At 55.8% G+C, this 22759-nt stretch overlaps 1 protein-coding gene across 1 annotated transcript; it reads left to right on the forward strand.

Moving 5' to 3' along the window:
• Positions 1-1368: 1368 nt before the first annotated feature.
• Positions 1369-22716, forward strand: Hcn2 (hyperpolarization activated cyclic nucleotide gated potassium and sodium channel 2). Its single transcript, XM_074054471.1, has 8 exons — positions 1369-1994; positions 11382-11805; positions 12781-12942; positions 14121-14339; positions 15712-15858; positions 19410-19650; positions 19823-19987; positions 21361-22716. The coding sequence occupies exons 1-8, from the start codon at positions 1369-1371 to the stop codon at positions 22044-22046; spliced, it is 2670 nt and encodes an 889-aa protein (XP_073910572.1). The 3' UTR covers positions 22047-22716.
• The last annotated feature ends 43 nt before the right edge of the window (positions 22717-22759 follow it).

Raw genomic sequence — 22759 nt, forward strand, 5'->3', positions numbered from 1 at the left:
TCACATCTCCACACTTGTGGCCCTGATAACCCAGTGGGTGGAGAGCACCCAACGAGCACAGCATCATTGCTCAGTATCACATCAGGCCAGAAACTGTAAAGGCTGAAGGATTCTGAAAGGTCCAGGAAGGACCAGGGAGACCCAGAAGGGTCCAGGATACTCCAGAAGGGCAGAGAGGGGGTCCAGGAGGGACAGGTAGGGACCAGTAGGGTACATAAGGGGCCAAGGGGACCCAAATTAGGAGAGAATGAGGAGGGGACTGGAGAGACCAGAAGTGTCCTGGAACTCCCTGTCTCCCAGGCTGTGGCTTTCTTCCCACCATTTCAGAGTCAGAGCTGTACCTCTTTTCTTCTCTCTTGCCTCCCTCTCATGACAGCCTTCCCCACTTTCTCTGGTGGAGCTAGTGTGAGGTGGAGGCTAGGACCAGGCCCAGTGTCATCCTTTCAGTCTAGCTCCAGCTCAGAGCAGAGCCTCAGGCTGCCCTGGCCCCAAAAGAATTCTTCCCTTCCTCCCCAGGGCTAGGGATGAAGGCCAAGCAGCTGGAGCCTGAACCAAAGGGGCAGAGAAAAGAACATGGAGTTGGGGTAGCAATGGTGAGCCTGTGTCTCCCTAGGGAACTCAAAGTACACCAAACTCTCAGGAGGAGTCAACACTCCACTCATGGGCACCATTTGGGGATAGGGTTGCCACCACCATAGGAGGGCAACCTCTTGCCAGGCTCTGCCTCAGTTTCCAAGAGAGGAGGTGAATGTGGGACCTCTAGCCTCCCAGAATTGACCCCAGCCCTGCCCCATACATGTTCAAGAGATTTTGTTCAGGATGTGTAAACAATAACGCCAGGACTCTGGTGACTTTTACAAGCATATTTTATTTCGGAAATACTACAACTTCGGACAGAAAGGAGTGTGGCACCCAAGTCTCCGAAGCCAGCGACCGCGGCCGCTCCTCTCGCTGCGCACTCCCCCAAAGGGTTGAGCTTCAGGTGGAGAAGCTCGCTGGCATCGCGTGCAAAGGTCCCTGTCCACAGGCTGGGCTCTGTGACCTTGGACGTGTCCTTCCACCTCAAAGGTCTCAGTTTCCCCTCTGAGTGGATGAGTGCGTACATCTAGGGCCTTCTGACCTTGGGCCTTCTGACCTTGGGCCGTCCGCTGCAGCACGCCTCAGTTTCCCTTGCGCTGCCCATTCAGGCGTGCGGGCGGGGGGGGGAGGGGGCGCAGGTGGAGGCGGGGCTTCCGCCCCCGCCCCTCCCCCGCGGACTAGGCTCCGCCCCCAGGGCTCCGCCCCGCCCCCGCCTCCCCCCTCCCTCGGGCTCGGCCGGCGGCGGCGGCGGCGGCGGCTCCGCTCCGCACTGCCCGGCGCCGCCTCGCCATGGACGCGCGCGGGGGTGGCGGGCGGCCCGGAGAGAGCCCGGGCACGACCCCCGCGCCGGGGCCGCCGCCGCCGCCCACGCCCCCCCAGCAGCAACCGCCACCTCCACCGCCGCCTGCGCCACCCCCGGGCCCTGCACCCGCGCCCCCCCAGCAGCCACCACGGGTCGAGGCGGCGGCCCCCGAGGCGGTGGACGAGGGTGGCCCACGCGCCCGGCTCCGCAGCCGGGACAGCTCATGCGGCCGCCCGAGCACACCCGGAGCAGCGAGCGCAGCCAAGAGCAGCCCGAATGGCGAGTGCGGGCGCGGTGAGCCGCAGTGCAGCCCCGCGGGCCCCGAGGGCCCGGCGCGGGGCCCCAAGGTGTCGTTTTCGTGTCGAGGGGCGGCTTCGGGGCCCGCGGCAGCTCCGGGGCCAGCGGATGAAGCGGGCAGCGAGGAGGCGGGCCCGGCAGGGGAGCCGCGCGGCAGTCAGGCCAGCTTCATGCAGCGCCAGTTCGGCGCGCTCCTGCAGCCCGGCGTCAACAAGTTCTCGCTGCGGATGTTCGGAAGCCAGAAGGCGGTGGAGCGGGAGCAAGAGCGCGTGAAGTCGGCGGGGGCCTGGATCATCCATCCGTACAGCGACTTCAGGTACCGCCTCCGGGAGGGGCGGCCGGCGCAGAGGGGCCCGGCGAGCGGGTACGCGGGGCCGTCCTTGGAGCGCCCGGGAGGGCGGGGCAGCGCGTCCAGCCGGTGACCTCGGGGCCCCTCGGTGACCTCGGGCGTGCCCGGGACCCGCCCTAGGGTTACCCGGGCACGCAAGGCTCCGCCCTTGAAGGGACCTGGGAGGGCACTCGGGTGTTCCTCCGATGACCCCAGCTCTCCCCTTCCCTCACTCCCTGGCTCCCCTAGCCCTTCTGTTCAGCTGGTTCGGTGAGCGCGCGTTTCGGGCCGCAGGGCCAGGGTCTGAGCGCAGAGGGGCGAAGAGGACAAATAGAGGGGAACGGGAGCGCGAGGAAGGAAGGGCGCAGGGGAAGGACGCGCCCGGGAGAGGCCGCGGGGAGGGGGGTTAAGCAGGCACGGCGCGCTCCCACAGTCTCCACCTGCGCCCCAGCAGGCGCGTCCTGGGTCCACAGGCTTAGGGAGTGAGCGACCCGACACTGAGCGTGCGGGGTCTCCAGGTGCGTCTCTTGAGAGCCGCTGTGCAGCGAGCGCTGTGCAGTGTGTAGATATTGTTGTGGACTGAGCTTGTAATGCGTGGAGAGGCTTAGACAGGGGCAAACTGTGTTTGCAGTTCTTCCTGGATGTTCGATGTGTGGCCGGAGAGTGCAGATGGTGCGTTTCACTGCAGGCCCTGAGTGTGTGAGCATGAGTGTGTGACAGGGTGGGGTCTTTGGGGGCGTGTGCCCAGTAATCTGGGGAGGCGTGTTCCTAGGGGTGTATCTGGTGATCTGGTGGATCACTGAGGTGTGTTGGGATGCTGTGTGCGCGCTCGTCCAGAGTAAGTGTGTATCTCAGGCGATGGGGTAAGCTGTGTGCATGCAGGGATGTCCCCAGTGCGGTGAGAGTGGGGTGCAGAGGTGTAGACAACACTGCTTTGACACTCAGTTGCTTGGGCGAGATTTCAGCACCAGGGACAGCACCAGGCCTGTAGCGCCTACTCATCTGCTTCCTTTCTCCTTCCTCAGGCCAGAGTCCCAAAGGACCTGTGTTCACACTTGAGGGTGTACCCTCAGAGCTGGGCAAGGAGAGCTGTGGGACTCTCCTTTTCCCTGATCCTTCCATACCCCAGTGTTTAACAACTGGTGAAACTGAGGTTCAGGGAGACCTTACTAAGATTTCACCAGTATCCTAGGTTTCAGGAAAGGCTTGGTGTCAAAGACACCCAGGTGGGACCCCAGAAACCTCTGAACTCCTGGATTCTCCCTGCCTGCATTGAGGTCTCAGCATTCCTCCACAGATGGGAAAACTAAGGTCTGGCCCTCCGCTTAGTGTTCCTGCTGGGAAGTGGGACATGAAGAAAGGCTGGGCTCACTCCCCAGAGCACCTTGGTCTGCCTAGCTCCACTGTGAGTAGGGAGCTAGTGCCGACTGGCCAGATGGGGGAATCAGGGACATGATGGGCAGGGGAGGGCTACAGGAAGTACTCTCCCTCCTCAGTCTTCTCCAGCATCATCCACACCCCAGGACACCAGCCAACAAGTGGTGGACTCCAGGCTGGTGTTGAGGCTGGCAGGCGGAGGCCTGGGCAGGGGGAGGTCCTGGTTTCTCTTGACCTGGGGGAGAGGTGACTGGTGGCTGGATGTCTCAACCACGGGGAGGAGACTGGCAGGAGGAGTTGGGCCCTGTCTTCTTGGGACTACATGCACACAATCACCTGGGGGACCCTGGCCTATTCGGCCTGCTCTGTGCTCAGAACTATGGAAAGACTTCCATGCCACCATGTGGATAATCTGGAGTGCAAGCTGGTCAGGCAGATTTAAAAATGAGGGGGAGGGTGAGCAAGCAAGAAAGAGGGGACATGGCCTATAGTCAGGGCAGAGGAACCAACAGTGGTTAAATTTCAAAGATCCATCTCTCAACCTTCCCACATCTGGGGACCTGTGACATTTCTAGATCCTTCTGACTCAATGTGGAGACAGATCCCTGGTGGGTTACTGGAACAGCCTCCGCAAGGCTGTTGGAAGCACCTTAGGCATGTTGATTTAATAAGGGTAAAGAGATCCCTTCCCCCAGGCTACAAAGATATGTGGGTAGATTTCTTGGGTAGGGGAAGGAATTCTGTTCAAGATATTTCAGGCACCTGAAGGTGAGCGATGGATAGTGTGTGTGTGTTAATTCTCAAAACCGTGTGCAGCCCACTCAGGGGCTGGAGCATCTTACTTCATTTTGTCCACCTCGGCTTCCCAGTGGATCTGTCCCTGTATATTGGCCTGCATCCATTGCCATCAGGGTGGGGACAGTTGATTGGTGAACAGGATCATGCTCTCCCTGACCAGGCTTTGGGGGAAGTAGGAAGCTGAGAAGGAAGATGCCTGGCTGTGGGGCAACCTGGGAGAGGACTGGGAGGCAGGGATGTGAGAGATCTGGAGGCTGGCCATGAGAGGAGCATGTTTTGGGGGATTTGTGGAAGTTGAGTCCGGGATAGGATTTGGCTCCACAGTTTCCTGTGACTTGGTGGGTCCTCTCTGGGCCTCTCTGCCTTGATTTCCCCACATGTAAGGAGGTAGTGGGGGAGACAGTGGGTGTCTGACGGTCACAATCCTTGCTGAATTGGATGGGTTTAAATTTCACCCCCCTTCTCTCCTGTTAAGCAACAAGCCTTTACCTGAGCTATGCTCCCCCAGGCATGCCTCACCTCTGTTCTTTTGACCTTTAACCACAGCCTTGTCCCATCCTGGTTCATGACAGATGGCCACAACATGTTAACTGAGTCCAGTCTGCCAAGGGGCAGAGTGTGGATGCTGGCTGACACCAGTGGCTCTGAGACTTATTCTTGAGCTGTATTGGCTATATACACCCCTGCTAGAGCCCTCAGGCCTGTGGGCTCAGCACAGAGAAGGGAATTGGAAGGTGGAGAAGGAGCCTTGGCTGACCCTCTTTGTACACTGAGGCTTGGCCAGGATGAGAGCAGGTGTGACAGTGGGGGAAGGAAGGGATCCTGGTGTGAGGAAGAGTTTAGACTACACTGAGACCTGTTGATGCCAATTCTGACTCTGTCTCATCCCCTGGATTCTCCAAGAGAGGGGGCTTGCCCCAAAAACCTGATAGGACAAAGACCTCATTCCCCACAGATGGCCAGATCAACGGGAGATCAGGATGGGTGCTTCTCTTTGTGCAAATCCCTGGGTGATGAATCCCTGTGTTAGGGCCTAGAACAAACCCACATAATCCAGAGGGGATATTGGGGTAGGTGAGGATCAGGTGTGTGAGTCCAGGCATTTCTTAGGAGGGAGGACTGGGGCTCAGCCTCCCTCTGCAGAGGAAGGAGTCTCCATGGTCTGCAGGGAGGGGTCAGGGATTGTGGTGGCTAGGGTCCCTTCCTTTTCTCAGGGCCTCCCCTGAGGTCCCACAAAAAGCTCCAGATTTGGTGTCATGGATAAGACCCCAGGGGCCTACGAGACATTCCAGAGTCTCTTCCTCAGCTGCCCCCAGCTTGGGCAAGACCCGCCTTTGTCTCCCTCAGCACACTCTGTGGTTTAGCTCTGAAACTCACCCCAAGGGCAACAGCACAGGATCTGATCCCTTATCCCCCACAGGTCACCCTCACTTCTTCTCCAGCCTTTGGTTGCTAGCAGGGGCTTAGCCACATTACAGTCTCTCCTCCCTCTGTCCTCCCGCTTAGACCTTCCTGCCTCTGCCTCTCATCTCTTCCTTATCCCTTTGTCCACTTTGGGCTGACCTCAGGGCCTTTTCACTTACTGTTCCTACAGCCTGGGTATCAACACTCTATCTTCTTTCAAGACCTATGGGCAGCCCTCCTACCCACTTGGGCCATAGTGCCCCCAGGCCAGTCTCTTGTACACTGTCACATCTCATGCTCCTTCTCTGTGGGAGCCAGGGGAGGGCTGTCCTGTCCGGCCATTGAGTGTCCCTGGTGCCTGGCACATGTGTCCTTGAAAATATGCCTTGTCTTGGGAGTGTGGGGAATCCAGCCACCTCCCCCACTGGAGTCCCCATCCCTAATCCCTGACACCTGCCAAGGATGGAGGCAGTTTCACATCCAGGCTCATATCTAATCCTCCATCTGAGCCTCACCCTTAATCCCTGACCTCTGGCCTCTAATCCCTCCGGATTTGTCCCTATCTGTGATCCCTGGATTGCTTCCTGGCGACATCTCAGATCTACCAGGAGTGACGCTGCTGCCCCGTTCGTCCACTGAGCCCTGACCTTGGCTTCAGGGTTCCAGCAGCCAGGCTCTTGGGACCCCCTGCTCCAGCAGGGGCTGGGACCCTATAGAGTCCTCCACATGGACTGAGGAGGTTAGGGACACCCTAAGTGATCTCAAGCCACTTTAGCTCTGTAGCCTCAGAATCCTGTCTGTCACCCCAGCTGATGCATTAGATCACCTGGTTGCTATGGGACCTGATGACCTTTTAGGGTCAGGGAACTCTTGCAGGTGGAAGGGAGACCCTGTGACCCTGAGCACCGCACTGGCTCAGTTATTACTGGCTGCCACAGATTTCCCATCTGACTGGAGAGACTAGTTGGGCAGCTGTGAGAGAACAGGAGCTGAGCTCACATGTATCAGCTGCCAGGGTCCCCACTGAGTCTTGTGCCGTGTGGGGCCATTGGGGGTTCCAGGCTTCCTTCTTTCACAGGCTGAGGGGGATGGTCCCAGGAGATCTCAGCCTTACCCTTCACCTCTGGCTTGTGTGTTAGGGCTGCTCTGAGGACACAGCAAGGTTCTCGGTGACCCTGCAGAAGCGAGTCCATGACCTGGTCTCTCTATTACTTGTGAGAGATGAACCCAGGGCCTTGTACATACCAGACAAGTGCTCACCACTGAGCCACACTCCAGCCCTTAGGTTTATTGAAACCGGGTCTCACTTTAGTGCAGACTGGCCTGGAACTCTGGATCCATCCTCCTGCCTCCTCTAGTGCTGGCCACCATGCCCAGCTAGATATGAGTTTTCAGACACAGGATTTAATTGTGGTTCACAATCTTGCTGAGAACTCTCCCATGGCAGAGGAGTGGTCCCGGGTCAATGCTGGGATCTCAACAGAAAGGCCCTGGACAGCGATGGTTGACATGCTCTAGGCACCCTGGTCCAGCAGCAGTGGATGTGGAGGGGCTGAAGGATGGGGTGTACGAGGCATCAGAGAAAGTATGTGGTCACCCAAGGCTGCACAGCCCAGGAGGTGAGACGGGTGGGGTTGGACAGCCATCCCAGGGCCCTCCCTTTGGGGCATGGTGACCTGGAGCAGGAGGAATTCCCAACATCACTGCTTAGGGCCGGGCAAGATGAGGGTGGGTAACCTGGGGTCTCCTCTACCTCCAGTTTCAGTTTCCCTTGGTAGGGTAGGGGACACACATGACCCTCCCTTTCCCCTCTGACCCCTTCTACAGGGACCAGGCTGTCTGGGAAGGATGAGGATTTGGAGGCATCCTGGCCCACCCCACCAGGGACCTTGGGGGCAGTCACTCCCTGGTCCCTCTCCTGTTCCTCACCCTTTGCATGGACCTCCCATAACTCAGGAACTCTGTCCTGCCCAGAAAGACAGACCACATTGTGTGACCAGAGGGTCACTGGAGCCTAAGAAGGTTCCCAGACAGTGTGGTCTGGGGACAAAGGACAGGCTTCAATTCCAGTCCTGCATCCTACTCCCTAGCTGGGTAGCCCCCCCACCCCCGCCGGTCTGTCAGCTGGGAAGTGTGGTGCCTGCACCAGCCCACCCCAAGAAAGAATGTCTGTGAAGTGCCACTGTGAACAGTGTCCTTATGGTATGTTTCAGGGTTCCTTTGGTTTCTAGACACCTCTGTGGTTTCTAGGGTCCCCCCAGTGATTTCTTTTTTTCTTTGTGGGACTTGAATTTGAACTTAGAGCTTCAAGCTTGCAAGGCTGGTGCTCTACCACTTGAGCTACAACTACAGTCTATCTTGCTCTGGTTATTTTGGAGATGGAGTCTCCCAAACTATTTGCCAGTGCTGGCCTTACCTAGATCATCCTGATCTCAGCCTCGCAAGTAGCTAGGATTACAGGTGTGAGCCACTGGTACCTGGCCCCTCCAGTGGTTTCTAGCTCTATCCCCTTGGAGGTTTCTAGTCACCCCTGTTGGATGACTAGAGGTGTTGTAGGCCCCTTGGCCTTGGTTGCTTTGTGGCTTGTTGTAGCCCATGGCATGTGCTCTAAAGGGAGGGGCAGGTCTCGGTCCAGAGAGGGTGAGGTTTGGACTGAGACTTGTATAGCAGACTCTGGGGGTGGAGGGGAGCTGGGAAGCAAGTAGGTGGGGCCCCTCAATCTTGCCAGTGCTGGGGCCCTTGAGGTCTGTGGGTGAGCAGTGTCCCAGATCAGGTTCTAAACCAGCTACACTATCCAGATCCAGGCAAAGGAAGGTCTGGAATTTCAAGCACAGTTATTTGATTTTGACCTTGAGGTTTGAGGGACCCCTTTGCACCCCCAGATGGTGTCAACCCTCTCAGCTCTCTCCAGGTCTTGTCCCCACTTGGGTGGGTGTGTTTGGGCTTCCAGTTGGCCCAGCCCCTTCCCCACATAGCTACAATTTTCCCCAACTTTTCTCTAAAGGGGCTTCACCCCAATGGGATAAGGACAGAAGAGGAGACTGAGGTTCTGAGAGGCTGGAGAGCTCCCCCAAGGTCACTTGTGTGGTGGGCAGATGCCAGGTAGGCCTGGCTCACACTGCCGTGTTGGGAGCTGTTGGGTCCTGTCCAGTCCTTGGCGCTAGCAAACCAAGCTGCCTCGAGCATCCTGGTACAAATCACTCTTTAATTTTTTTCTCTCCCTTTGGACAATTTCCTTGAGATCAATTCCCCGAAGTGGAAACGCCTGATGCCCCAGCAGGCGTAGTGTTCATAGCTATACCCTGTGGTGCTGTCCAGTGGAAGGAGCCGATGTATAGCCGCTGGGAGGCAGCAAGCTCACTGCGGCTAGACCGGTGGCCGCGGGCACATTTTTACTCATTTGTGCTGATGTGGGCTAATCCCTCAACTGCTGTCTTCTCTAGAGAGAGGATAAGCAGGGGGCTGGACTCACAAGACAGACATACAAACCCACCTGGTAGGGACACCATCAGGGTTGGAGAGGGTTCCCCCCAACTTTAAGAGCAAAAGAAAATGAGCGTTGGAGTTTTCATTCTTGTTTTTTTGAGACATGGTCTCCCTGGGTAACCCAGGCTAGTCTCAAACTCAAACTCCTGCCTTAGCCTCCCGAGTGCTGGCTGCTGAAACTTTATTTATTTATTTTGGTAGTACTGGGGTTTGAGCTTGCTAGAGAGGAACTCTACCACTTGAGTCACTCCATCACTTTTGTGTTGGGTATTTTTGAGATAGGGTCTCGCTTTTTTCTCAGGCTGCCCTAGAACCTTGATCCTCCTGATCTCTGCCTCCTGGGTAGCTAGGATTACAGGTATGCACCACCAGCACCTGACAGAGGGTTTTCTTTTATAGTGTAGCTAAAACATATCTCCTAACATTTCCCATTTGGCTTTTTTTTGTTTTTTGTAGCACTGGGGCTCGAACTCAGGGCCTACACCTTAAGCCACTCCACCAGCCCTTTTGGTGTTAGGTATTTTCAGGATAGGGTCTCGTGAACTATTAGGCTTGGGTTGGCTTCCAAACCGCGAGCCTCCTGATCTCTGCCTCCCGAGTAGCTAGAATTACAGGTGTGAGCCACCAGCACCCAGCTCCATTTGGCCATTTTAAAGTATATAGTCCGTTGGCATTAAGCACATCCACATTGTGCCGTTTTCTCCAGAATTCCATCAACCTGAAAGGAAGCCTGTCCCCAAGAGCAGTCATCTCATCCAGTCCCTGTCACCCATGAGTCCACTTCCTGTCTCTGGATTCACCTGTTCTAGACATTTCCTATCAGTGGAGTCATACACTGGGGCCTGTGTGTCTGGTTCTGTCACTGAGTGCTATGTCCTCAAGGTCCCGCTCTGCTCTAAGTGTCCACTCATCTGTCCATGAACACGGGAGCCATTTCTGCCTTTTTGCTGCTGTGAACCATGTGCTATGGATGTAGGGGTGAAGCTTTGTTGGGGACCTTGCTCTGTTCTTGGCCTCATCCTCAGAGGGACTGCTGATTCTCTGGGAACTCTGCATCTAACTTTGTGAGGTGCCTCCAATTTTTCCTTCGAGAGATTTTTATTTGCATTTTCTCGATAGCTGAGGGCCAGGTATCTGTCCATGTGGCCTTTGTCCCCATGAGGCATTCACACACCATACCTGCCCGTAAATAGACAATCCCTGAGTGGAAGACCCATTTCTGTCAGTGTTTCCCAGGAAGAATTTTGGGATTGACTTTGGGACATGTATCCGGTCTGGGTGTACTTGGGAGTAGAAGTGATCCATCATCACTTTAGTACGCTTATTTATTATATTAAATGTCCAAACATTTGCCAAGTTGTGAACTGCTCTCCTCCCCACCCTCTTGGCCTGTCTGTGAGGGTGCCAGCCCAGCCCATACCTGGCCTCTCTCTCCATCCTGGATGGATACCCCCCACCCCTGTCCAGGCCCTCAAGGTGGTGTGTGTGTGTGTGTGTGTGTGTGTGTGTGTGTGTGTGTGTGTGTGTGTGTGTCTGGTACTTGAGCCACTCCACCAGTACATTTTTGTGTTGGGTATTTTTGAAATAGGGTCTCGAGAACTATTTGCCTGGGCTGGCTTCAAACCACAATCCTCCTGATCACTGCCTCCTGACTAGCTAGGATTACAGGCATAAGCCACTGGTGCCCTGCCTCAAGGTGCTTTCTGAGGTGGCCTGCAGTAACCATAGAGGAGCCCTACCCCCAATATGGCTCAGGGTGTACAGCTTCTGGGACAGGAGCTACGTATGGGGTAGTCTCCACCATGTTCTTCCTGGCCCAGCCTTTTGTTCTCTGCATGCCTGCCACCGCCAGCTTCTCTGTGCCTCCTGCACATGCCCCAAGCACTCCACTCCCCACCCTCCAGCCCCGCTCCTGTCCTGTACCTTTTTCTCTTGCACTAATAATTTTTGAACGCCAGCCTTGCATCTGGCACATTGTCTCTCTTTGGTCATGGGAAACATTTCATCTATTTTTGAGCAAACGCTTGGGCTTTCTTAGGCCCCTGCACCTACAACGGAAGGTCAGAGCAGGCCAGAGATGGCATTAGGCAGTGTGTGTGTGTGTGTGTGTGCGTGTGTGTGTGTATGTGTGCGTGTGTGTGTGTATGTGTATGTGTATGTGTATGTGTTTCCCTAACCCCAGGCCTCAAGTCTGGCCCTTGCCAGAGTAGTGGATCTGGGGTCCTTGAAGGTGCCTCCAAAGAAAGGCACCAGGCACAGGGCACAATATGGGCAAAGGTGGGATACCTGAGCCGGCCTTGCTTCCCCCAGGTTCTACTGGGACTTCACCATGCTGCTGTTCATGGTGGGAAACCTCATCATCATCCCTGTGGGCATCACCTTCTTCAAGGACGAGACCACAGCCCCATGGATCGTGTTCAACGTGGTCTCTGACACCTTCTTCCTTATGGACCTGGTGCTGAACTTCCGCACGGGCATCGTAATTGAGGACAACACAGAGATCATCCTAGACCCCGAGAAGATCAAGAAGAAGTACCTGCGCACATGGTTCGTGGTGGACTTCGTGTCGTCCATCCCGGTGGACTACATCTTCCTCATTGTGGAGAAGGGCATTGACTCCGAGGTCTACAAGACGGCGCGCGCCCTGCGCATCGTGCGCTTCACCAAGATCCTCAGCCTCCTGCGGCTTCTTCGCCTGTCCCGGCTCATCCGCTACATCCACCAGTGGGAAGAGGTGAGGGCAGGGCAGAAGCGGGGCCTCTGGTGTGGGTGGGGCCAAGGTGGTAGGACCTAGTGGGCAGGGGGCAGGGCCTCAGGGGGGGCTGAGGCCAGTGCGGCAAGGGCGGGGTCAGAGTTTCTAAGCAGCTGGGCACCGGTGACTCACGCCTGTAATCCTAGCTACTGAGGAGGCAGAGATCAGGAGGATTGTGGTTCAAAGCCAGCCCAGGCAAATAGTTCATGAGACCCAATCTCCCAAACAAAACAAAACAAAAAAAACTCTTCACAAAAAGGAGCTGGTGAGTGGCTCAAGGTATAGGCTCTGAGTTCAAGCCCCAGGACCCCCTCCCCACCAAAAAAAAAGCTTCAAAGGAAGGCGTCTGGCGTGGGGCTGGACCAATGCTACAAGAGTGGGTCCAGGACTGCACCACGGACTGATGGGTGTGGCTGTGCAGTGTGGCTTGGAACTATGGTTCTAAGGGCAGGTGTGGGACACTGGGGCAGCATTGTGTACTGTAGGAGTAGCACTTGGCAGGGTCAGGTAGCTGCTCCCGTGCCTGCTCTGTTCAGCTCTGTGGGAGGAGGGATCTGAAGTCCCTGCTAGTAGGGAAACTGAGTCTCAGAAACACAAAGCCAGCCTCCCCTTTCAAGTCCAAATGCCCTGCCCCAGTCCTGCCTCTGACCCACTCCTGTCCCTGTGGCCATTGAGAGGGAAGGAGGAATGTGGGTGGGGACAGGTCTGGGGTCAGGCCGGCCACAGGATGAGTTGAGGATCCTGGGAGTCCTGGGTAAGGGGACTGGGAAATCCTGTCAGAGAGATTTGGGGGTCTCTGGATGGGGGCTAAAATGGAAGGAGTTGGAGGGGGTCTGAGGCATTTCATGGATTCTAGAGTTGCGGACAGAGCCCTAAGGGGCAGTGCTGGCGTGGGCACCTCTCTGGTCTCTGGGGAGGGTGCCGTCGGTGTGGGACCCTCACAGCCATGTCCCCCAGATCTTCCACATGACCTACGACCTGGCGAGCGCCGTGATGCGTATCTGCAACCTTATCAGCATGATGCTGCTGCTGTGCCACTGGGATGGCTGCCTGCAGTTCCTGGTACCCATGCTGCAGGACTTCCCGAGCGACTGTTGGGTGTCCATCAACAACATGGTGGTGAGCCCTGCCCTGCCCCCGCCACAGGCCCCGCCCCTGCTCCTTGATACCCGGATGCCCATCAGTGCCCTGTGGGCTACTGATGGCCACTGAGTCAGGTCAGCCTGGGAAGTCCAATGACAGCTCAGCTACCATCACTCAGGAAAACTTTTAGGACCATTGCCACCCAGAGACGTGTTCAATGCTGCCTTCCTGTCGATTCCACTTTTGTTTTTACACAAATTTATTTTTTAAATGCCCATGGCGATCCTCAAGTGGGAAGGTTTTTTCCAGAGCCCTAAAAAATAAATAACAAATTTCCAGGTGCCAGCGGTTCATACCTTTAATCCTAGCTACTTGGGAGGCTGAGATTGGGAGGATCAAGGTTCAAGGCTAGACTGGGCAAAAGTTTGAGAGCCCTCCATCTCCAAAATAACCAGAGCAAAATGGACTGGAGGTGTGGCTCAAGCGGTGGAGTGCCTGCTTTGCAAGCTCAAAACCCTGAATTCAAACCTTAGTCTCACCTTAAAAAAAAAAAAGAAAAATAATAAAGTAACAAAGGTTCTGTTGTTAAAATAGGACTCTGTAGGCACTGAAGTCAGGGTAGCACCTGAGCAAGCCTTTCTCTTGCCCTGGGGTCAGGGGCACATGTAGGGTGTGGAATGCTTTCTGGGGGCACAGAGCAGGCAGACTTGGATGGAGTCAGGAGCAGTGGAGGGAGAACCCGCAGGCCCCTCCCTGGTGCCTGGCACAGCTGCCCGGGCTGAGGAGCTCATTGTCCAGCTGACACTTGTGCAAGCAGTTCCACTTCCTGATCAGGCCCACTGCCCCCCTTCCTCGGCTGGGTCAACTGAGGACACCCAAGGGTGTCCTCTGCCCCTCAGGTGTGACTCTGGTGCCTCCAATTTGCCTGTCCCTAGGGCTTTGTATGTCCTCTTGGCCACACAGACACTCTGCCCAGAGTTGGGCCCCTCTGGGACTTAGTTTCCCCGGGAGTGAAGTGAGAGATGGCAAGAGGCCTGTCCCTGCTGTCTTGCTGCCACATTCAGGGACTTGAGTCTTCTGCCTGGGTCTGTTTCTCTTGTCACCTTGGATCATGGGGAGTTCACCACTCAGGTTTCTGCAGGAAGGTGGGGGGCAGAAGTTAAGGGGCTCCTGGTGGCTGTGCCACCTCAAACCACCTGCCCCTGGCCTTGCAGAACCACTCGTGGAGTGAGCTCTACTCCTTCGCGCTCTTCAAGGCCATGAGTCACATGCTCTGCATCGGGTATGGGCGGCAGGCGCCTGAGAGCATGACAGACATCTGGCTGACGATGCTCAGCATGATTGTGGGGGCCACCTGCTACGCCATGTTCATCGGCCACGCCACAGCACTCATCCAGTCACTGGACTCCTCCCGGCGCCAGTACCAGGAGAAGGTCTGAGGAGGGAGGCGGCCCTGCTCCAGGGCCTGAGGGTGAACGGGGCTCTGCCCTGGGATCTTAGTGGGGAGGCAGCCCTGTCCTCTAGCTCCAGATAAGGTGTTCAGGACAGAGACAGAGGGAAGGACCCAGGTGTGGGGCCACAGGAGCATGGGGTGAGAGTGGGGGTGCAGGCCCAGGGGGTCTTGGGTGGTGATTAGGAAGGGACAAGAGCCAAGGAGCTCAGAGCCAGCAGGACCAGTCCCCTGGCATCAGGAGCTCCCTGGGGCTGTGTGGGGACACTGAGAGGCCAGGTTCCAGAGTAAGGCTTCAGTGAGAGCAAGGCTGTCAGCAGCTCCTGTCTAGCCTCTGCCCAGCCAGAAGGTGCATTGGGGTTGGTCCTAGGGACAGCCATGTGGGGCCACTTGAAGATGGGAAGGGCAGAGGGAAAGTGAGTGTTGACCCCCTAGCAGCCCACCTAGACTGCAGCTCACTGTCCATGTCATGCCTCAGTTTCCCCTCTCCTGGGCTGACAACAGGCCTGACCCCTCCCAATGCCACCCTGTCTGTCCTGTCCCGCTGGCTTCCCTACCCAAGAGCTGTGTCCTCCACCACACACATACAAAGCTGGGACACTGGATCAGCTGGGCCCCAGGCCAGGCGCCCACTGTCCGGAAGCCACAGCCTCGCACCCAAACATGAGCTGGTGCTGCCACCCGCCTGTGCATCACGGGTTCTGCTGAGCTCAGGGCAGCTGGAGCCAGGCGGGGTTGGGTGGAAATGGGACTGGGACACCCCTGGGGTGCCGTCCTGGGGACAGCAGGGCCTGGCACCCACATCCCCCTGGCTCAGCTCAGAAGGGGCTGGCCAGTGGTTTCTGGAAAGAACATTAGGAGGGAATTGGGCTGGGCAGGGGTAGGCTCTGGGCAGGGAGAGCGTGCCAGGCACCTGGGGCTCAGCCTCCATCCAGCAGGAGGCCCTGCCCTTGTGTAGCTGGCTACCATGCCCAGGGCCACACTGCCAGATAGGCTTCAGCATGCTTAGTTACACGTATATTTCAGATAACAGCTGCATTTTAGGATAAATATGTTCCAGACATGGATGGCACCGATGTCCTCATTCAGCTTTGCATGAATTTCACCTGGCGACACTTAAGAGTTAAGATCTTAGAATCACTATTTAGAATATTATTTGATATTGATTGCAGGATATCAAGAATTAATTTCACTGATGAATTTTTACTTAAAGTATATTTGGGTTTAAATATAAACACTCGTATTTGGTGCTGCACTGGGTGGGCAGCCCACTCCAGGCCAGGCAGGGCCACTGTCCCTGGGTGGGGCTGGAACCTTTTCCTCAGCAGCTGCTGACCTGGCTCCTCCCACTGCAGTACAAGCAAGTGGAGCAGTACATGTCCTTCCACAAGCTGCCTGCTGACTTCCGCCAGAAGATCCATGACTACTATGAGCACCGCTACCAGGGCAAGATGTTCGATGAAGACAGCATCCTGGGCGAGCTGAATGGGCCCCTGCGGGAGGTGAGACGGGCACTGCAGTGGGAAGGATCTTGCCAGGCTGTGCCCATGCCCTCCCCTCCATGAACCTCCTCCCTGCACCCCTGCGACACCCCACATGCCCGCCTGCTCCTATCTTCCTGTTAGCAGACCTTCTGGGGTCTGTGCTGGACAGAGGGTGAGCAGAACAAGCAGCTCAGGGTGGCTGGGAGCACTCAGGCCTAACCTGCCAGTTTAAACCCCAGGTCCTACTCTGGCAGCCCATGTGCCCTTGGACAGTTCTCCTGGGGGTGCTGCCACAGCAAGCGCCCACATGGTGGCAGTTTAATACAGAACCAGAATCAGATCTTCCCACCATCCAGAGGCCGAAAACCAAACTCCAGGCAGGTCTGCAGGGTTGTGCTCCCTCTAAGACCCCAGGGAGGCCCTTCCTGCCTCTCGCAGTGTCTGGGGCTCTTGATTGTCACACAGCTTGCTTCCTGTGTCTGTCTCTCTGAGTCTTCTTGGCTGCCAGTCATTGTATGACAATCCTCCCTCATCCCCATGATCGTCTGACTTGGCTACTTCTGTGGAGGACCAGCCAGCCCGCAGAGCCCTGGGGCCAAGAGGCACTAGAACTTCTGAGGGTGGGGACTCCTGGGAGGCAGGTGCTGTAGTTAGCCATAGAAATGTCACCTTGTATTTGGCCATCATTCTCATGCATGCTCTCATTTGTAGATATAACTCACAGACCATAAATGCATAAAGTTCACTGGTTTTTACCCAGAGCTGTGCAACCATTGCCACTCTAATTCCAGAATGTTCCCATCAGCCCAAAGGAAGCCCGCATTAGCTATTACTGCCCATCCCCCTAATTATCCAGATGTTTACACAGTTCCAAAGTTGAGTCTACAAAGCGGCATATATTCAGAAAGGCCCAGCTTCTCCCTGCCCTGTCCCTCTTCCTAGTTTATTCCAGGATCCAGCTGGACCCTCCCCTCCCTTTCCCTTCCTTCCTTCCTCTTCCTTTCTTCCTTTCCCTTTCCTTTTTGTTCCCCTTTCCTTCCTTTCTTTCTCTCTTTCTCTCCCTCCCTCCCTCTTTCTTGTTCTTTCTTCCTTCCTTCTCTTGATACAGGGTCTCACTGTGTATGTAACCCAGTAGCCCAAATTGTCCTCAAACTTGCAATCCTTCTCCCTTAGCCTCCCGAGTGCTAGGATTACAGGTGCACCAGCTGTAAAATACACCCAGCTGTATTTTGCTTTCTGTGAACTGTGCTTTTCTTGTTTCTCTACAGAGCTTTTGGCCTTTTTCTGTTTTTAGAAATCCTTTGTATATGGAGGACAATGACCCTTTGTGATACAGATCTCATCCTGATGGCCATTTGTCTTTTACCTTTGCTTATAGCATTTTTGGTTGTGCAGATTCATTTTAATACTATACTCATATATTCCATGTATGCTCATACACAGTAGGTGCCAAAAAAATACTTGATTTTTATAGGAGGTGCTCTATGTGCACTTGCTGTAGAGAGTTCAAGACAAACTTTCTTTGTCTTGAACTCAGCCAGACCTGCTGGTGCATGTCTATAACCCCAGCACTCAGGAGATGGAGGCAGGAGGATGGCAAATTTGAGGCCAGCCTGAGCTACATAGTTGAGACCCTGCTCAAAAAATGAAAACAAACAATAAAGACTACTTTCTATACACAGCAGGAGCTGTAGATGCTCTCTATATGCAATGGGTATATAATTCATACTTTTTTGATACGGGGTCTTTCTCTGTAGCCCAGTGTTATTCATGTATACAACAGGCACTTAATCCATACTTTCTGTACAAAGCAGGCTCCTGATTCCTGCTCGCAGGTCACACTATGTGTCTGCTGTACGCGCCCAACCCATGTGGAATTCACTCATGTTTTCCTCTAGACTTTTGCTTTTCGGTTCCACACCTAGATCCTGGCCTCTGGGATTCTCCTGTTGTGTGGAGTAAGGAAAGGATCAAGTTCATCCCTTTGCCTGTGACTTGGGGACTCCTCTTACCTTATACTACAGCCCTGTATGTGTGTGGCTCTGTCTCTAGACTTTGATTTATTTTGTGTGTCTGGAATTTCCACCTCCTCCTTGGCCTGTCTGCTTGCTCTGTCAGTGCCAGCCCCGCTGTGAGTCATGGGGGCTGGTTCCGCCTCCCTTCTCTACTGCTTCATGTTTCCTGCTGGGTCTTGCTCATTTCTTCTTTTAAATGACCTTGACTCGATTCAGTTATTTATTTATTTATTTATTTTAAAATTCTGGGACTATGTTAAGTGTGTGAGGAACAGGAGCAGATGCCCCAGGACAGGTAGGAGTCTGAGGACTGTGTGTTTGGACATCCTTCAGGGGTATTTGTTTGTTTGGTTGGTTGTTTTTGTTTTGTTTTGTTTTGTTTTGCAGTACTGGGGTTTGAACTATGGGCCTACACCTTGAGCCACTCCACCAGCCCTTTTTTTGTGATAGGTGTTTTTTCGAGATAGGGTCTCATGAACTATTCACTTGGGCTGGCCTTGAACTGTGATCCTCCTGATCTGCCTTCTGAGTAGCTAGGATTATAGGCATGAACCACCAGTGCCCAGCTTCAGGGGGTATTTTTGAGTATTCGTCCTAGAGTTCTGGCCACTCCTTAAAGTCATCCCAAGCCATCTTCCTTAGCTCTTTATGCTGGTGTGAACAAATCTTTTCACTTGTTTCTCCTAAGTGGTTTCGTTTTATATATAAAATTGTCCATTTTCTTTTCAAGGTAAGATTTTCTTCCTATTGTAACATGTCTTACAGAAAAGTTCCCAAGTCACAAGGGCACAGTTCGAGGAATGTCCCATACAGCGAGCACCCTTCATACCCCACTTATCAAATATGGGACCTTTCAGGGCTGGGGTACAGCTCAGTGGTGAACACCTGCCTAACCTGTGTGAAGTCCTGGGCTTAATCCCAGCACTGCAAAACAAATAAAAAAATAGAAAGAAAAAGAAAACCCCAGGACATTCCCAGCTCTGGAGGCTACCTTTCCAAGGGTGACCATCAATCACTCTGACTTTAATAAGATCCTGTCTTGAGACAGGGTCTTGCTATGTACGCTCAGGCTGGCATGGAACTCAGGATCCTCCTGTCTCAGCCTGCCATAGTGCTGGGATCACAGGCCTGCGTCACCATAGGCCAGGTGGTTGGCTCTTGGGTTTTTTTTTTTTTTTTTCCTTTAGTGTTGGGCAGGTGCTCAGGCCTGAGCTGCACTGGCCTTGTTTGTTTCTCTGTGCCATGTTCCCTCATGCTCTAACTTCCTTCCATTCTTTTGGGTTTTCCAGGCAGTCACATTACCTGCAAAGAGGCAGTCTTCCTTTTTCCAGTTCAGCTACTGGGTCTCTAATTGCTTTCTCCTGTCCAGTGTTGCCGGTGTGTAGGGAGCTGTGGCTCTTTTCCCACTTTTGACTCCAGCTTTTGCTTAGGAAGTAGGGTGCTGGCTGCCAGGCCACTGCACTTAACCCTGCTCTCAGATGAGCAGAGGGAGTTAAGGGGTGAGTCAGTCCCCCCCCAACCCCATCTGAGGCCACACTGCCTCCCACCCCGCAGGAGATTGTCAATTTCAACTGCCGGAAGCTGGTGGCTTCCATGCCACTCTTCGCCAATGCAGACCCTAACTTTGTCACCGCCATGCTGACCAAGCTCAAGTTCGAGGTCTTTCAGCCCGGCGACTATATCATCCGGGAGGGCACCATCGGCAAGAAGATGTACTTCATCCAGCATGGCGTGGTCAGCGTGCTCACCAAGGGCAACAAGGAGATGAAGTTGTCCGATGGCTCCTATTTCGGCGGTGAGGGGGTGGAGGGCAGGGTGGACGCCGGTGGCAGGGGGTGGAATGGCGGGGGTGTTGGTAGGAGCCCTGGCTGGCAGGGGTAGCTCCAGAGAAGCTGCAGAGGCTAGACCGTCCCAGGGAGTAGGGGCAGCACCGTCCTGGGGCTGAGCTGCCTCTCTGGGCAACGCAGAGATTTGCCTGCTCACGCGGGGCCGACGCACGGCCAGCGTGCGTGCGGACACCTACTGCCGCCTCTACTCGCTGAGCGTGGACAACTTCAACGAGGTGCTGGAGGAGTATCCCATGATGCGGCGCGCCTTCGAGACAGTGGCCATCGACCGCCTGGACCGCATCGGTGAGTAGGTAGCCTCCGTGGGAGGGATGGGTGGAGCTAGGGGCGTGGCCTGGCCCTCAAGGTCTCTGGAATCTAGACGGGCTCCTTGCCCTGCCCTGCTTTGGCTGAATAAAGAGAAGCTGGGCGCCTCCTGCTGTGTGCGGTTTCTGCTCATTTGGCAAATGCTTTTTGAGCATCTGCAGTGCGCCAGGGTACAGGTTGTGGACCAGGAGACTGCTCAGGGGCTGTGGTCGTATCACATACAGAGGGGCAGCTCTGAGGAGGGATGCTGAGTGGAAGAGGCACCTGTAAGGTGCAAAAGGGTGTTCCTGGATTGTCCGTAGCACATTCAAAGGCCCTGAGGTAGAAAAGAGGTCTGAAGGAGGGAGATAGGAAGGAGCCAGATGTACAGAGCCTAGTGGCCATGGATGGAGGAGTTCAGACTAAATCAGGAGCAGTAGGGATCCATGGAGAGTTCTAGGTGTTGTGGGGAGAGAGGGGGCTGATCAGATTTGCATTCCACAGGAGGCAGCATCCAGGAGGAAGATGGTGGCCTGGCTTGTTATGCATTTGTGGCTTCAGGGACAGGGGGAGGTGGAGCCCCAAGACTTGCTGAGGGCAGGACATAGGAATCAGGAAATGTGAAAACAGTGGCTGAAAAAGCAGGACTGGGTGGAGTAGGGAGGGAACAGAGGGTCTTACAGTATACAAAAAGTGCTCAACACATGCTTGCATATGATAGGCAATATACAGTAGGTGCTTAACACACTTGTGAATGGCAGGTCCTTAAACAGACTTGTCTACAGTAGATAATACATGCCTGTCATGTGGTAAATACTTGGCACTGTGGCTGTGCACAGGCAAGTGTTCCAGATGTGCTTTCTGCCCACTGGAGACGAACAGCACGAGTACTGTATGTAGGGTGTTTACGCACACGCTGTGCAGTGTCTGATCCCTGCTGTGTTACCATCGCACGTGAGATAAGCAAGTACGCCATGAGCCTGCTATACACACTGAACACTCAGTTCATGCTTGCTGCTTGCCATAAGGTGCTCTGCGTGTGCTGGCTGAGTAGGCACACAGCAGGTGTTCCGTGTTCTTGCTGCACACAGGAAATGCTCAGAAAGTTACCTGCTTTCTGTGGACAGGAGGTGCTCCATATATGCTTATTGTATACAGTAGGTGCTCAATACTTGCTCTACACAGCAGGTGCTCTATGTACTTGCTCTGCACAGCTGGCACTCCATGTGTGCCTATTGTATACATCAGGTACTCTGTGTGATCACTGTATGCTCCAGAAGCTTAATAAGCTGCTCGTCTCACACAGCAAGACCCCATCCCTGCCTGGTACTTAGCAGGCACAGTGTGCTGATGCTCCTCCCCTCGCCCCCCAGGCAAGAAGAACTCGATCCTTCTGCACAAGGTGCAGCACGACCTGAGCTCAGGCGTGTTCAACAACCAGGAGAACGCCATCATCCAGGAGATTGTCAAGTACGACCGCGAGATGGTGCAGCAGGCAGAGCTGGGGCAGCGCGTTGGCCTTTTCCCGCCCCCGCCGCCGCCGCAGGTCACCTCGGCCATCGCCACCTTGCAGCAGGCAGTAGCCATGAGCTTCTGCCCGCAGGTTGCACGCCCACTTGTAGGGCCACTGGCGCTCGGCTCGCCGCGCCTTGTGCGCCGCATGCCCCCAGGTCCCGCACCCACCGTAGCCTCTCCGGGGCCTGCGCCCACTGCCAGTCCCCCCGGCGCGCCTGCCAGCCCTCGGGCGCCGCGGACCTCGCCCTATGGCGGTGCGCCCGGCTCGCCCGCGGCCCCCCATGCGGGATCTGCACTACCTGCGCGCCGGCTAAGTCGTGCTTCGCGCCCGCTGTCCGCCTCACAGCCCTCGCTGCCCCACGGTGCCCCTGGGCCTGCGGCTTCCGCGCGCCAGGCCAGCAGCTCCACCCCACGCCTGGGGCCCACACCTACCGCCCGGGCCGCTGCGCCCAGCCCGGACCGCAGGGACTCGGCCTTGTCCGGCACCGCCGGTGGCCTCGACCCGCTGGACTCTGCGCGCTCGCGCCTCTCATCCAACTTGTGACCCTCGCGTGGCGCCCCGCGGGCCACCGGGCCGGGCGGGGCCGTCATCCAGACCAAAGCCATGCCATGCGCTGCCCCGGCGCCCGCCCGCCCACGCAGAAGCCATAGAGGGACGTAGGTAGTTGTAGTCGGACGGGCGACAGCGGCGGGCAGCCCCTCGCTCCCGGTTGTCCTCTCATCGCCCCGTGCCCACCCCCATCGCCCCTGCCCCCAGCAGCGGCCACACGCACGTGGGAGCGAGGGACTCCTTCACCTCGGTGCCTCAGTTCCCCCAACTGTAAAAGGGGACTGGGTCGGCCCCTGGGCCGAGAAGAGATGGCTGTGGAGCCCCGCCCACCCCACTCTGGCAGGTGGTCGCCATTGAAGGATTCAGTTTTTAAGTGCAATACTTGGCCTGCCGGCTTCCCGCTCCCCCATCGCGCTCACGCAATAACCAGCCCGCCCCTGTCCACGAATCCGCGGTAACCTCCTTGGGGTGGGCACGGCCGCTTCCTCCAGCACCGGGCACACAGAGGTCGGCATCCTGGCCGTGCTTCCGTGGGGGTGAGGCCGAGGTCCCCACCACCGCGATGAATGTACTGATGAGCCGAGACAGCAGCGCCCACCGCGGCCCCCACGCCCCATTAACCCATCCCCCCATTCCGCGCAATAAATAACAGCATTGGCGCCCAGCGCGCAGTCTGACTGCTTGGCGGTGCGCGCATCCCTAGAAGG

The sequence above is a fragment of the Castor canadensis genome, chromosome 14, assembly GCF_047511655.1.
Source record: "Castor canadensis chromosome 14, mCasCan1.hap1v2, whole genome shotgun sequence".
NCBI classification, from domain to species: Eukaryota; Metazoa; Chordata; class Mammalia; order Rodentia; family Castoridae; genus Castor; species Castor canadensis.